Consider the following 15,932-nt stretch of genomic DNA (forward strand, 5'->3'; position numbering starts at 1 on the left):
TGCCCTGGAATACCAGAGCATTCCCATCATCCCCCAGCAACAAGCTTATGTCACTCCAGGTGCACAGGAAGTGATGTCAGTGCATCAGGACACCAATAACACCCCCATTTCCTGCTAGCACCCCCCCCCCATCGGCCAGCTGAGCAATGGCAGGAAGCACATGCTGACAGAAAGGTATCCCCTACCAGCAGTGGGCCTTGGCAAGCTTAAGAGCAAGTACTGAGGGCACTTTCTCTGGCTACATTTAGGAACACATGCAAGACAGTTCTATTTTAGAGACCATTTAAAGGAGGAGGAATTGCCTCAGCAGATTTGTTGTGTATGTTTTTAAATCTGTTAATGGACTTTTATACTCATTTTAGCTGCCTTGAGTCCAAGGAAATAAGGCATTATATGAATATTTTAAATAAATAAACAAAAAGAAGCAGTCTTGCGCTCAGTGTCCCGGTCAGACCACCAGTTTTGGCACAATGTAAATACCGTAGCACACAAGTGACCTTCACATAGCAGAGAGCAATTTTCACAACACTAAGGATTACATCTACAATTTTCAACTCCATATCCTCCATTAGACCATGAGCCTAAAACCACACTTTTGGGAGGTTTCATTAAAATCAACAGGCCTAGTCTACAAATAAATTCTGAGGCATATTTAAGTGTTAATGTCATACTAAAAGATCCAATTATAGGTATAAATTTGAAGTACTTTCAGTACAAGCTATCCACTGCCAGCAGCTAACTGATGTCAGCTCTTCCTCAGTCCTCCCACAACGGAACAACCCCCATAATGGCTAAATATGATTCAGGCTAATAAAACTATATCACAAAAGCAACAGAAATAGTTTCAGGGTTTTTTCCCTCCTTCTGGAGGGTAAGCTAGAATTTTCACCCACTGTCTTTAAATCACCTACCAGTGATTTAAGCATTGTTTCCATACTACTTTGGGTAGATACCAATTTTTTTAAAAAAAAATCCTTAGTCAATCAAAAGGTCATTTGTAGCTTTGTTTAAGAACACATTCCATTTTTTTTTAATTGCAGAACTGTTCTGGTAGCAGAATGGTGATAGATTGGTGACATCACAGGCCTCAGTCAATCACTGTGCACAGCCAGCTTCTACAGCAAACTTGCAGAACTAATCTTCCCAAGCTTCTTCTTCTTCTTCTTCTTCTTCTTCTTCTTCTTTACATTTCTAACCTGCCCTTCCTGCAAGTGGGCTCAGGGTGAGGTACAGTAGTTATAAAAATAGAATACATAATACAAATATTAAAAACAATTCATATAACTGTCCCAAGATGGCGTTAATTCCAGATTCCTGCCCATCAGCATACAGGGGGAGGGAAGCAGATAGATAACATAATGCAACCCATATGTAGGTCAGCTAACGAATGGGCATTACATAGCCCTGTGCTGTACCCATATCTTGGGCAGCCGGCCAGCGGACACTGCACAACCCCACACTTAGTGGGAGGCTGGTGGGAGGTTCAGTGAGGATCTCATGCTGGCCTCAACCATACGCCTGGTGGAACATCTCCGTCTTACAGGTCCGCCAAAATGATAGAAGGTCTTGACAGGCCCGGGTGTCCTCAGACAGTGTGTTCGACTAGGTTGGGGCCAGGACCAAAAAGGCCCTGGCCCTGGTTGAGGCCAACCAAGCCTCCTTGGGGCCAGGGACCACCAGCAGGTGTTTTCCAGCTGATCAGAGCGTTCTCCCGGGCACATACGGGGAGAGGCGGTCCCTTAGGTATGCTGGTCCCAGTCCGTTTAGGGCTTTATAGGTCAAAACAAGCACCTTGAACTGAATCCGGAATTCCACGGGTAGCCAGTGGAGCTGCTGCAGAATTGGTGTAATATGTGTCCTATAAGGAACACCCATCAAAACACATGCAGCAGCATTCTGGATCCGCTGTAGAGCAGAACCACAAGTGACAAAAGGCACAGATTGGACACTTGTCAGCTTCCCTCAAGTTTTGATGGGAAATGTAGGCAGCTTGGCGGAATGCTGGACAAGTGACAGTTGAAAAGTCCATTGGACAGCAGTCAGAGAGCGAAGCTGCGAGACCAGGATGCCTACATTTCCCATCAAAACTTGAGGGAAGCAGACAAGTGTCCAATCTGTGCCTTTTGTCACTTGTGGTTCTGCTCGTAGTCTCCGGATCAAACCCAAGGGCAGCCCTGCATAGAGCGAGTTACAGTAATCCAATCTGGAGGTGACTGTTGCATGGATCATTGTTGTTTGGTCCTGGGCTGAGAGATAGGGGGCTAGCCGCCTGGCCTGCCGAAAATGGAAAAAAGCAGCCCGGGCAACCATCGCAATCTGGGCCTCCATAGATAAGGAGGAATCCAGGATCACACCCAAACCCCTGACCGATGGTATGGTCACAAGTGGTGCCCCCTCAAAGGCTGGGAGATGGATCCCCTCCTCCAACAGCCCACGGCCCAAGTACAGGACCTCCGTCTTCACAGGATTCAACTTCAGCCTGCTCTGTGCCACCCATCCAGACATGGCCTCCAAAGCTCTCAACAGGGCATCAGGGGCAGAGTCAGGTCGATCGTCCATCAGCAGATACAACTGGGTGTCATCTGCACATTGATGACAACCCAGTCCAAACCTCCGCACCAGCTGAACAACAGGGGAGAGAGTATCGCCCCCTGAGGGACACCACACACCAAAGGCTGGCATGTGGACAACCTCTCCCCCAGAGCCACCCTCTGTCCCCGATCGTGGAGAAAAGAAATGAGCCACTGCAAGGCCATCCCTCAAATTCCCATGTCGGCGAGGTGGTGGGCCAACAACTCATGGTCGATCGTGTCAAACGCCGCTGAAAGGTCTAACAAAATCAGCAGCGCTGACCCACCACGATCCAGGTGCCTACGGAGGTCGTCCATGAGGGCAACCAACACTGTCTCCGTCCCATGGCCCGGACGGAAACCGGACTGGTATGGGTCCAGGACAGAGGTCTCTTCCAGGAAAACCTGCAGCTGTTCCACCACTGCCCGCTCAATTACCTTTCCCAGAAACGGGAGGTTCAATACTGGGTGATAACTGGATGGGTCAGTGGGATCCAAGGACAGCTTTTTCAGAAGAGGCCTCACTACAGCTTCCTTCAACGCACTGGGAGAAACCCTGGAGCTCAATGATGAATTCATAATATCCTCCAATTGGGCCCCCAATGTGTCACCACTGGCTTTCACCAGCCACGACGGGCAGTGGTCCAGGGAGCACGTAGTGGGCCTGACCAGCCGCAGGATCCTGTCCACTTCCTCCTGGGTGACCAGGCTGAAGTGATCCAAAGTCGGACCGGAAGATGGCCAAGGGGTCTCCAGTTCCCTAACTGTATCAACCCTGGAGAAAAAATTATTTGTTTAAACAGACTCTGTTAAGCAAGGTTCCCGAGAACCCCTACCTCTCAAATAAATATTTGTGTGAAGTGTAAGTGACATTCTTTGTGCTACATTAGACTAACTTCAGAAGCAGGGGGAGATGTGGACCTAAAGCTCAAAAGAAACCTTTCCGAATGGAAAGTCTGCAGATTTATAGACAAATTCTCAAACTAAAGGATGTAATAACCAGAAACATAACATGTCACAGCAGGGATAGAAGACCAGCAGAATCCAGAATTTTGAGCTAAAAATAAACCTTAATTTCCCCACTAGAATTATGCACAGCAGATAAGCGCCACAAATTAGCTTGATTGGCATTACTTGGTCTGCTTGTAAAGCTAGAATCGATCTGTAAACACCACTATCAGGAGGTGGGAATAAAATATAATCAAAGAGGCAGGAATGTGCAGTATAATGGCCAGCAGGGATCAATCTCCCCCCTCCCCCACAACTTTTCAGAGTAGCCGCCAGCCTCTCTAGGATGCACCAGCCAGCAAGGGTCTCACCTGCTGTGTAAGTTATACTCCAGTGTCTTATTCTAGCCCTTTTCTGATTATGCAAATGCTGGGGTCTTATTTCTTCGCCGTTCTATGCGCTTTTTCCAGAAAACTGATAACCCAGTTCCCCATTTTGTTATCCTTTGCTCTTGAGCCCTGACCCAGCCTAGCAAGAGAGGCTGTGTTCCTTGTAGGAAGTGGTCCAGACCCTGGCAGATCACAGCCCCTCTTCTTGCCTGACCCCCAACACTGCTGGCGGAACTGATACACAGATATACATGACAATGGCATCTCACTCAGTACATTTTGATACTAATCCTTCACTGAATGGCACAGAGAGCAAAACAGGAACCTATATGAGGATATTACTGTAAATAATGGAAAGGAAGAAACAAGAGAGTGAAACCAGATCTGAATGTAGGTTTAACATTTATTTATTGTGTGTTTGGGGGGCGGCAGCAAAAACTGGAGGATGGTTTTAGCTTCCATGCTTTGCCTGTAATCCTTCCAAGGGCATCTGTCTGGCCATTGTGTGGAACAGGAAGGATTCAGCGTAGGAGGACCAAATAAGCTGTCCCTGAATTACAACTGATCTCCAGACTGTAGAAATCAGTTCACCTCAGAAAAAATGGCAACTTCATAGGATAGACAGTGTGGTATCACATCCTTGCTGAGCCCCTCCCTAAACTTCACCCTCCCCAGACTCCACCCCCAAATCTTAGGAACTTCCCACCCTAGAGTTGGCTATCCTAACTTAACGCGTCATTGGTCCAATCCAGAACTTCCATTCTTATGAGATAACCCAAGGGATATTCAACTGAATATTCTAGGTCAGTGCAAGGAATTTATGCCATAGTCAACTCTGAGAGCCATGTTCTTTTGCTAGTCCCATGTAAAGAGTTAACAAACTGCTTGCATTTTCATTAAGATTTCCTGACCAACATTTGCAACCAATTATCTGTTTGAGGACTAGCCTGGATCAAGCCACCATTCCCTCCAGAGAACTAATATGGTTCACTAAATGACTGCTCAACGCATTTGCCAATACTTGACTGTGCAAGCTGGTCAGTAACCCTGATGATGTCATTGGCACAATTGTTTATCAAATAAGTTTCTCTGCAAATCCATTCAAAGCATGGTAAGAAGTTGAATGGTAAGGAGTCCACCTCATAATGACAAGAACATGCCAAACTCTAGCCTTTCTGAGGCTTCCTCCTAGGGTTGCCAGGTCCAGGTTGGGAAATTCCTGGAGATTTGGGGTGTGAAGCCTAGAGAGGGTGGGGTTTGGGGAAGGGAGGAGCCTCAGTGGGATATAATGCCATAGAGTTCACCCTTCAAAGCAGCCATTTTCTCCAGGGGAACAAATCTATTTGGCCTGGAGATCAGATGTAATTCTGGGAGATCTCCAGCTACCACCTGGAGGCTGACAACCCCACTTCCTCCACAGGAGCAGAAAGGGACCAATACCACACTCAAAAAGTTCTCTTATCCCAGTCATCCCAGCCTTTCCCAGACACAAGGGTTACTAACTGACAACAAATTTATAGATCCAGCTTTCCATACACACAGCTGCTAACACTTGAAATAAAAATACTGGTCCTTCTAAATCCATGTATAGGCATAGGACATGGAATCTAGCAGTTTGGGGAGAGTTTGGGAAAGAGGCCAGTACAGCGGGGCAGATCTACCAGTGCATCCCAGCACGAATGTTGCCTGTATCTAAAGTTTGGGGCTTAAAAGAACAGCCGAGGGGGAAAGACATCTGCCAAGCCAACCCCTATACACCTGCGGTGTTTGACAGGTAAAAACCACCCAACTCTCTTCCAGTTTACTAAATCTTCTCTGCCTGTTTCACTATCAAAATACAAAAAAACAACCATTGCCGTGATATGCTTACTACATAGAATATTTTATGCCACAATAAAAGTAATTTTATACAATTTACAAAAAGTCTCTTTATATATAAGGTTTAAAAGCATATATTCCGTTATGGTTACATGTGTAAAAGGCAACACATCAAAAACACTTTGGCAATAGGCAAACAAAGTGCCAAGTGCTAAGCATATAACAATTTTCTTATATAAATATAAAGTGCTTGTACCTATAGATGACAAAAAAATGTCTAAACAAGTAACCAATTTTATAATTCAAATGCTATCTTTCTGAATGGTGCAATATATATCAAAGTTCAAAATTCTTCATAGGATGATCCAACAAGTAAAATTCTATGTAAAGAGTAATAACCGCGACGGGAAGCCAGCAAATTCACTCGTTTCAAATCTTCATCCTGGCAGTTATTAATGTAGTAATAATCAAGTACAAAGATAATCAAGAGCTTCAAAAAAATTTTCAATATGTTCCAACACCATCAGCAGCCATTCATTCCATTTAAGGTGTTTCGCTATCAAGTCAATCAATGGCTATTAAAGTTTTAATCATTCCATTCCAAAAGGTTGAGGCACCAAATATCCTCCTGTCATTTCAGTCTGTATTACTTCTGCCCCTCACTCAGAAATACGTGCTTTTTGTAAGGTGTTTGCTGTCATTCATATAACTTACTCAGTAAGATCCAGACAAACAAAATATATTCAGTAACAAATACACTAAAGCAAAACTAGGAAGATACAACAGAATAGCAGATTCAGCATAACCAGCTACCAAGTGAAACACCACTGCAGATTCACTTAGATGCATTCAAATATATATTTTTTATGAAAAACAAAAATCCAATATTCATTCCGAGTAACACGACACAAGGCAGAAAAGAAAGAAATAATAATGGATGGGAAAAATGGACTAGCTGAATGTTAGCTTTTGATCCATAATATAAAAGCAGGGTAATCATCTGGAACGCTGCTGCCTATTAGATGCCTACACAGAGACAGTCAAGGTCATCTGGCCTCTTTTTCCTTTGACACAGTTTTCATTCTAAATGTAATTAAAATCCCATCGCTGTTTGTGACACACCATCAAAGGGCAACCCAGGTAGGGAAGTAGTTGCTGCCCCTGAACATCAGCAGAAAACCATCAAAAGGAGCAGATGGGCCAAGTAGGCCCAACAGAATCTCTTGGCTGAGGCTTAAGGCACACTGTTCAGATCGACATATGGCATTCCCCTCTTTTCCCACAGTTGGTGCCATATGCCTCTTTCCTCACCCACACTACTAGGATTCGTAATAGGGGAGCTAGACTCCCACCTCTACCACTATCAATGGAATCAGAAGTTATTGATCAAGTGAATAAAGAGGTCAGAAGGGGGGCATGGAAAGGAAACTTCTTTTGTCTATTTGCTATTCTCTGTTCAGGAAAGGGAGGGATATTTTAAACATGATGTTCATTTCTCAATTCTTGTGGGTCAGTCATATATTTGGAAAGTAAAACACAAGGGAATCTTGTGACACCCTGAAGGCTAAAAGGCTCAATGTGGTCCAAGCTGCCATAGACTAGAACCCCCTTTACTAGATGCCTGAAGTTTGCCACCTATGAAATAGGTGCCAGCCCAAAAAAAATCTTCCATAATAAATGCATTATGTTGTCAAAGTACCACGAGACTCATTTCTGATTTTGCGGCCGCCAGTTTTGTGGCCACCGACTAACATGGTTCCCTCTCTGATATCTGACTTTGCTTTTTTCTCCCCTACGGAAGGAAAGCTCAGCTGATTACAGCAGGATTTGAGTCTAGTGGCACCTTAAGAGACCAACACATTTTCAAGGTGTAGGCTTTCGAGAGTCAGAGCTCTATTCTGAAGGTGTCTGAAGAAGGGAACTTTGATTCTTCAAAGCTTATACCATGAAAATCGTGTTGGTCTCCAAGCTGCCACTGGGCTCAAATCCTGCTGTTCTACTGCAGACCAACACGGCTACCCACTTAAACTATCTTCAGCTGACTAGGTTCAGAACAGGATCAAGTAGAGCAAGGAACTGTGTGTGCATATGTACATAAGTTCATATGCGTGTGTAATCTAGCTGGCATTTTAGAGGGTGTGCAAAGGACCACTCAGTATCACCTAATACAAGGGCCTGTAACCTATGGCTCCAGAGCCAAATGTGGCTCAGCATGATAAGAAATATGGCTCTTCAAAAATGAAAATGACATCTTTAAATTAGGGTAGATTAGGCAGGGTGGAATGCTAAAGGACCCAGTATTGTAAAAGAAAAAAAAAAAAAAAGCAGGCAAAGATTTGTGTGGAACTAAAGGTCTTCTTAGAGATGTTTTACAGAAAGGGAAATGATAGAGGTGCCTAAGGAGGCAGAAAAGCTCCCACTCTCCTTGCTTTCTGCAAAAACAAATTGTTCAGGAAGGCTTTTTTACTTAAATAATAGGGCTAGGCTGTAAGAAATGTCTCAGAGGAATGCCTTGGTAAAAGGACAGGGACTATAGACTATTCTACTGCATATGCTCTGTTGATAGATGTGCACCTACTGGGCAGTTGCTGCACTGTTAAAGATATCATGTTTAATTAGTTATGCTTTCTTTCAGCATTGTTTAATCTCTGTGTTTGGAATTATGTTTGTTGTCAAATTTCTGCAATCCATCCCCTATTGTACTTGTTCACTGAATGTCCTAGCTGTTGTTCATATTGGCTTGCACTGTGAAATCTGCCTTGGGTCTCAGTGGGAAAGGTGGACTATTAAATAAATAAGTAAAATAATGTATGCCAGTGCACTAAAACAATTGCACAAGAGTGCTCCTGTGCATATATATTACTTATTGTGAGACCTCATGTGTGCTACTTCCTAATAAAGGACTCACAACCAACAGTAAACAACTGTAAACAATTTATGGATTATTAATCAACATATCAGTTATCAGTGATGTCAAGATACATGCCAGTTATACAAATGAGTTTTCTCATACTGGCTCTTTATTGATCTCTTCTCTAAATTTTGATGTAGTTTGGCTCTTTAATGGTGTAAAAGGCTGTGGACCCAAAAGCCAGCCTGAGCCCATTTGTGGGGAGGGCAGGGTATAAATCAAACCAAATAAATAAATAAATAGTGAGCTTAGAAGCCGGTCCCATTCCTAATGGTTTGGGAACCACTCTCTTAGTCATTGGGGAAGGACCATGGCTTCTGTGGAACAGCATCACTTTTGCATGCTGCAGGCCCAGGTTCAGCCCCAGCCTCTCCAGGGATGCCTCACACCCTGGACAGCTCTGCCAGCCAGAGACCCGTGACCTGGCTCAGTACAGGGCAGCTCCCTGTCTACCTATGTGTAACATATAGTGACATAAAATTTCCAGAGATGTTGAAGCCATGAGGGGAAAAATGTCCCCAGGGCTTCACATCTGTCATGTCACGTTTGTGGCCTCAGGCCTCCGCTTCGCTGGAAAGAGCCGTGCCTTAAGAACTGGGATCATATTTATACTACAAGCATAAACCAGTTTCAGATCTAATTTATTTTTAAGGTTCTAGGGTTCTTTTAAGGACAGCCACCACTATTAGATAATTTACTATGTAGTGAGATGTTTGCTAAGGAAAAAAATATTTTGACTCTTCATCTCTGAAATAGGGATTGAAATAGTTCCTGCCAAAGCCTTGGAGAAAAAGTGCCTTTGTTCCAGTGGAGAGGTATAGGGATGCCCGGGGAAAGATGTTCTAGACCCAATAAAGGCTTTATTGTACTAAATTTTAAAGCAGCAGCAACAGGTCATCATTTGCTTTAGAAATTGGCAACATGATGCTTACGATTTCTTATGAGCAGCATCCTTAGGATTCAATCGTATCTTTAAAATTATTATTGTTTTACATTTCTGTGAACTGCTTTCCAAAAAGGTTTTCAAGCTTACTTGAAATCATTCCCTCTGATGTGGAAACTGTTCCCTCCTCTCTAAAATGTAGGGGGCTGAGCAGGAGGCACTCTGTACATGTTCAGAGGCATTTTGTCATGATTTCACACATTCCAGATGCTGCTGTGTGGGGAGCAGGAGCGTTTGCTGGGGAATAAGCTTTTAAAACCAAATAATCACACGTCTGTCAAAAAAACAGGAGGAGAAAAAAATTTAAAAAGTGCTCTGAAGCAGCTGCCCTTTTCCTTAGGCCTGCAAATTGGACTGGCGGCGCAGCCCTCTCGCAGCGAGCTCAGGAGCGCTGGACCAGAGGAGAGCGCTGGGGAGCATCTCCGGGCTTGTGCTTCCCATTGGCTCGCCTTGGCTGCCTTGCGAGCCGACGAAGGGCTCTCTCTGGCCGCTGGGTTTTCATAAGCGGCTGGCCGGGGCGGGCGGAGGGGGAGGCTCCGCGTCTTGGCCGGCAGTAGGGTGTGTCTCCTCGCCGGCGCCTGGCCTCGGCCTTGTTTGCGCAGACCCTTGGCCTAAACCGGCGCCGGCGAAGGGTCCAGAAAAGCCGCCTGCCGACAGCATCTGCGCGCTGCCTTGTGGGGCAGGGAGGGAGATCTGTGGAGGGCAGCTGGACTCTCGGACGCTCCTTCCTCAGAGATGGAGTTGGTCTGCTGGACCTGGCTCATTCCCCGCAGCAGCATCGCCCAAGGTTGTGGCCGCCTGCCCCCGAAGCCGCACTCTCACCGGGCCCCTGGCACAATGGGGGCCCTCCCCAAAGACAGGAGCTCCGCCAGCCTTCCCGGCGGAGCGTTGCGGCCCCGCAGCCAGACCTCGGGCTCGCCGCTTTCTCCTCGCGAGGGGACCTGCGAGCCCTCGGCTGGAAGCCTCCCCCGCCCCGCCGCCGCGGGCGAGCAGAACAGAGGGCAACGCAGGCACGTTGGGCGTGGGGGAAGAAAGGGATGGGGAGAGGCGCCGCATGAGGAGCCCAGCGGCTGGAGAGCTCCGGCGGGCAGAAGTTGCCGCAGTAGAACGGGCCAGAGCCGCGACCGTGAGCCCCTCGCCGGAACCGGTCAGTTTCACGGCTCGCCCCTCTTCACCTGCTGCCAGTGCCGCCGGGGCCGCGGCGGCGGCGGGCGGGGAACGGCCAAGGCTGGGCAGGCACCTGCCGCAGCGAGCGAAGCGGCACTCTCTCGCGCGCGCACCCTTTGCAGCTGCTACTTTCGCGGCGGGAGGGGGGGGGCGGCGGGAGGAAGGACCGCGCCCGGCTACTCACCGCTTTGCTCCCCCAGGAAGACCAGCTTGAATTTCCGAAGCGGGTTCCCAAAGTCTCCTCCCGCGGACATGGTGCCTGGCTCCGGGGAGGGCTACGCGGGGAGGAAAGGGGTCGGGAGACGGAGGGCAGCAGCGGTCGCAGGCTGGTCCCTCGGCTGGGGTGGCCGGCGGCTCTGGCTCGCGCCCTCCCTGCCTTCCCGGCGGCGGCGGCTCTGGCTGGCAGCGGAAGCGGAGCTCTGCAGGGGGAGCCGCCCGAGCGGGGCGCAGCCTGCAGTCGTCGGGCAGGGAGGCGCGTCCACACCGGAGCGCTGTGGCGATACTGGCGCGAGCTCCGCTCTCTGCCAGCCACTCCCGGCTCCCGCCCTCCCCCTCCCCGGCCAGGGGCGCATGCGCTCTGGCCCCTTCCCGGTTACCCTGATGTCATGCTGGAGCGCAGAGCGGCCGGCAAACCAATGCGGCGCTGCGGGAGAGGGAGAGGGGCGCGCGCATGCAGATGTGTGACCTGGAGCCGCCGCCGCGGGCGGGGGTGGGGTGGGGTGGGGCAGAACGGCGCTGCCGGGAAGGGGAAAGGAGCGAGGAGCTCCTCCGACGGGCGGCCGCGCGGCTCTGCCATCTATCCCCCCCCCGCAGGTGCCGCTTGGAAACACCTGCGCGGGGAGGGGAGGGGCAGGGTGCCTGACTGCTGCTCGGCCCTTTGTACTCCTCGCTAATTCATCCAGAATAATTACCACCCCTTGGCTTTTATTGGCACAATCACTTAATGAGTCTTAAGTACAGCCCTGAGGATCCATCCTTTAACTGAACTAGTGGGAGGTCGGCAGGATGGTGAAAGCAGGCGAAGAAATTGTAGGCTTGTTCGAAATAACAGGGAGAACGAGCCTCTACTCGGAAGCAGGTCCCATTTTAGTCAGTGGGGCTTTCTCTCCGGAATCGATCGCAGCTATAGACGAGAAACTCTTTGACTCCTTTTCAGCAATCCAAGCAGAAGGGACAGGAGCCCTTGCCCAGGAAGGTGGGGCGCAGGCAGCAAGAACGAGCCGATGATGTGGTCTGTTTATATCATGTCAGAAGTAAAATAGATTCAGTTGGATAAAATGGATTTTTAAAAGACTGAGCCTGGGACTGAAAGAATGGGATTTGTGGAGGAAAGGAACCATCCTGTGTGGTATGCAGCTCACAGAAATGATACTTGGGCTTTTGGCTTGTGCAATGAAGGGGATTAGAAGTGGATTCTTCCCTTTCCTCAATGGGATGAAGTCAAGGCTTCTCTTTTCCTTGGAAAAGAAATAGGCGGTTGTGTGCTTCATATATGAGGTGAAGACAGAGGCAGACTTGCCCTTTAACTTCCCAGTGGGCCCCTGCCCTAGAGCTGAGCCAAGTCAAACTCAGCAGCTCTGCAAGTGCCTTGGGGGGCCACTTGGCTCAGACCCTTCACTGGCAATGGAAATCAGTGTCAGCTCCCCCCCCCAACTGTCTCCACCCACAGTGGTGCCCAGGGCTTTTTTTCAGCGGGAACGCAGTGGAACGGAGTTCCGGCACCTCTTGAAAATACTCGGTAATAGTGCGCGAAAATATTATTTCAAAGAATCCCGTGTGTTTCTTCCTCATTTCCCTCTCGAGAGTTCTGCCACCTCTTTTCCCAGAAAAAAACCCCTGGTGGTGCCAGATTCTGGGAGGAAACTGTGGGAGGGCTGACCTTGACTGAGGGCACCCCTGAGCATAGCTGAGAGGCCTCGTGGCTCTGGCTTGTCCCACTGCAGGGGCCACTCGCTTCACTGGCTCCAGGGCCGTTTTCACTGACCAGACCACTCTTTACCCTTGCTGTCATCCTGGGATTTCTGCCGTGCCCATCATAAATCTTAAAGCAACTTGAAGGATAAGAGATGTATACGATGGTGCCAGGCCCACTCTGAGACACTCATTTTCTTCTTTGCAGTCCCAATGTTCCTTTATTGCACTGCTGAACATTTGTTGGCTCTGATAAGACATGACATTAGTGATCCCATGAATTTTGCTGTGCTGGACCATGTTATGAACTTTTATTTATAAAACACCTAAAACTACATGCAGTTTTACAATCTTAATTAGAAAACAAGATGCGTTATGGGGGATAGCAAGGAAAACCACAATGCAAGAGAGCAATGGTGCTGCTGCCCTGTCTCAAAGAACTGTAGTGTGCTCACACACGACTGCTGCCTGAAGAATCCTGCTTTTCCTGCTATTCAAGCCCAAATCTGTAAAAGGGATAGTTTCCCAAGAGCATGAAACTGACCACAAGTTAAAAGCACAGAGCAGGCTTCATAGTGCCATTCTAAGTAGAGTCACACTCTTCTAAGCACCCAGGAGTTCCCCCAGAACCGTGGCTGGTCTCTAGGATAGAGAGATCAGTCCCCCTAGAAAAAATGGCAGCTTTGGAGGGTGGACTCTGTGGCATCACATCACTGCTGAGCTCCATCCTCTCTCCAACTTCCATCCCCAAATGTCCAGCAATTTTCCTGCCCAACATTAGCAACCCTATGACTAATGGACCCAGAAGGGTATAACTTTGTTTAGAATGGCTCTGTGAACTGAATTTTGCACCATCTGAAAGCGTGACCTTTTAAAAGGTGTCAAGATGGCTCCTACCTTTCTGTTGTTTAGAGGGCTGTACAGGGACAAACTATGGAGGAAGGCTTTTGAAGGTGGCTAATAAGGTAACCTGTTCGTCTGGTTTCTTGTTTTATTCCATTTATAATGCTTGCAACTGAATGTTTTCAGGGAACAGGGCATTGTGGCTGAGCAGAGTTGGGGTTTTCTGATCCAGGACCTGAGGAAATGGGACTCGTAAGCCTGTTCCTTGTTTTTATACCAGTTTATTTGTTGTACTTTATACAAAAGAATCCTAAGAATTGTAGTTGGTGTTGATTCAAAAATTCTGCTGAGAGAGCTGCACCCCACCCCTCCCCTCACAACCCCAACAAACTGCATTTGCAGAGGAGTAGACATTTAAGTTCAAGACTACTCTCCAAACCTGCCTCCCATCCAAGATAGAAAATACGGCAATGCACAAGATTGGGGGAGGGGCAGGTTTGTTCCCAGCCAGAGACCAGAGGGTGCTTGTCTGTTTCTTGCTCTTGTCTGATGACTCTTTATCAGTGACAATCGGAAGACCCTTTACTGTGTGCTCCCCCCAGGTAAGTTACAGGCTGACAGCCCTGACTAATTCGGATTCATCTGGTGAGCTCAAAAGGACTTTGTGAAATTTGCTATCCTTAAGCAGGTTTTTTTTTTGTTTTAATCACCCCCAAAACACATGGAAATGAATTAGCAGTGGAAAATGAACTGTTGCCTGGTGCTCCATTTCCTCTGCGATTCTATTTCTATTGTTCTGCAGTGAAAAGCAGTAATAACCAAAGGTGCTCAAGAGCAAAGAAACAGCTGGCAAAACTCGTAAAGAGAGAAATAAATGCAAACAAGGTTAACCAACCTGGTGTGATTGACGTGTTGTAAACCATATAGCTAGGAAGGTTCTTGTAACACTGAACAAGAAGAGCTCCACCTTTGGCAGGTGAAGGGCAATGGCATTATTGGAGTTTGAAGGGCAAGTCCAGTAAAAAAGTCATGGAAGAGCAGTTGTGTACCATGCAGTTGCAGATGAGGAGAGGCTGGCTGGTAACCCACTTTTAGTCCAAGTGTCTGAACTATATTTCTTTGTATAGCTAATGTTAACAATTAACATTACTAATTATTTAAAGATTATAACAAATAAAACCCAAACCATTGTTCCTTACGTGAGAATGGGATGTTACTCATCACTAGTAAAAATTCCTTTCTCTCTTGCATATATATGTTTCTAAAAACCTTCCTCTATAGAAGTCTGGGCAGTTCATCCTCACAACGGGTCCATAAAATAAAAAGGTCGCCCTGGCTGAGTGGGTTTGAGCCTAGCTTTCCTTCATCTTAAGTCCAGCACTAACCTCTCCACTGCACTAGGGGTCTCAAGGCTGTAAATCAGCCTTTTATGGCCATCAGTCAATTCCAAAGCCTGGTTCAAATGCAGTTAGAACTGCCTTTATTTCTCACCGTAACACAATAAAGACATAGTGCAAAGCCTAAATGCCAAACATCAGCCAGCAGCAACATACGAGTCTTTTACCTCCATGGAGAACCAGCCACTTGAAACTGACAATGATGCTCAGCTGCCCTGAGTTATAATATTCAGGCTGGGTCTGGGTCCTGGGTTTTTTGCTCTGGTATCAGCCACAGTTTCATGGAAATTTACCTGTGCGATAGAGTGAAGACGGACCTGCTCCCCCTATGGCCTCAGCAGGAGCTTCGCTGTTAGAAGAGGAAAAGGGAGAACAGGAGACGCTTTGTGGTTAAAACAGTGTATCTTGCACACCACCCTTTCTTGAAGGGTGATTCTTTTGTGGTCACTCTCTCACACAAACACACCCAAACACGTCTTCAGTAGAAAATGAACACAAAAGAATGGGAGACCCATTCTTATAATCCTTCCAGTTTATTAACAAGTGCAGGAAAGGCAGCTGGGCCAGTCTTTCAGGTGAGATTTTCTGATTTAAGTATGTAAGGAATGCAACCATGCCCATAACACCCCCCCCCGTTTTCCATTTCACAAAAGGAATCTTAGGAGGAATGCCAACAGTATCTTCTGAGTCACCTTTCAGCAATGATGGTGGTAGAAACTGCAGGATCCCTTTTATCCCTTGATGGCTGAAATCCATCTGGAAAGTCTCCTGTTTAGCTGATTTTCTCCAACATCTGAAGCATATGATTCATTCACAAAAGTTCTGTGTATTACTGAAGCCTAACATGGCCATAGCAATAAAGTTTGGTCTTTTTGCTCATAATGCCTCCAGAGAATGTTCAAAATATAACAGAGAAATATGCTGCAAAGGCACAAAAGATCAATATCTTAATATTTAGGGCCAGCCCCATTACAAGATAGAAAGAGAAGTGGTTGCAGATTTTGGACACCAGCAAAAGGAAAGCAAGTTGTCTTT

The 15,932-nt window shown here is 47.1% G+C and overlaps 1 protein-coding gene across 1 annotated transcript in view; it reads right to left on the reverse strand.

Annotated features, from left to right (window-relative positions):
• Nucleotides 1–11,181, reverse strand: part of RAB6B (RAB6B, member RAS oncogene family) — a 62,837-nt gene extending 51,656 nt beyond the window's left edge. Inside the window, exon 1 of the mRNA XM_054984251.1 lies at nt 10,931–11,181. Within this exon, the coding sequence (XP_054840226.1) occupies nt 10,931–11,000 (70 nt within the window). The 5' untranslated portion in view covers nt 11,001–11,181. The remainder of the gene's footprint in view (nt 1–10,930) is intronic.
• Nucleotides 11,182–15,932: the final 4,751 nt, after the last annotated feature.

This window comes from Eublepharis macularius, chromosome 6 (assembly GCF_028583425.1).
Source record: "Eublepharis macularius isolate TG4126 chromosome 6, MPM_Emac_v1.0, whole genome shotgun sequence".
Lineage (NCBI taxonomy): Eukaryota > Metazoa > Chordata > Lepidosauria > Squamata > Eublepharidae > Eublepharis > Eublepharis macularius.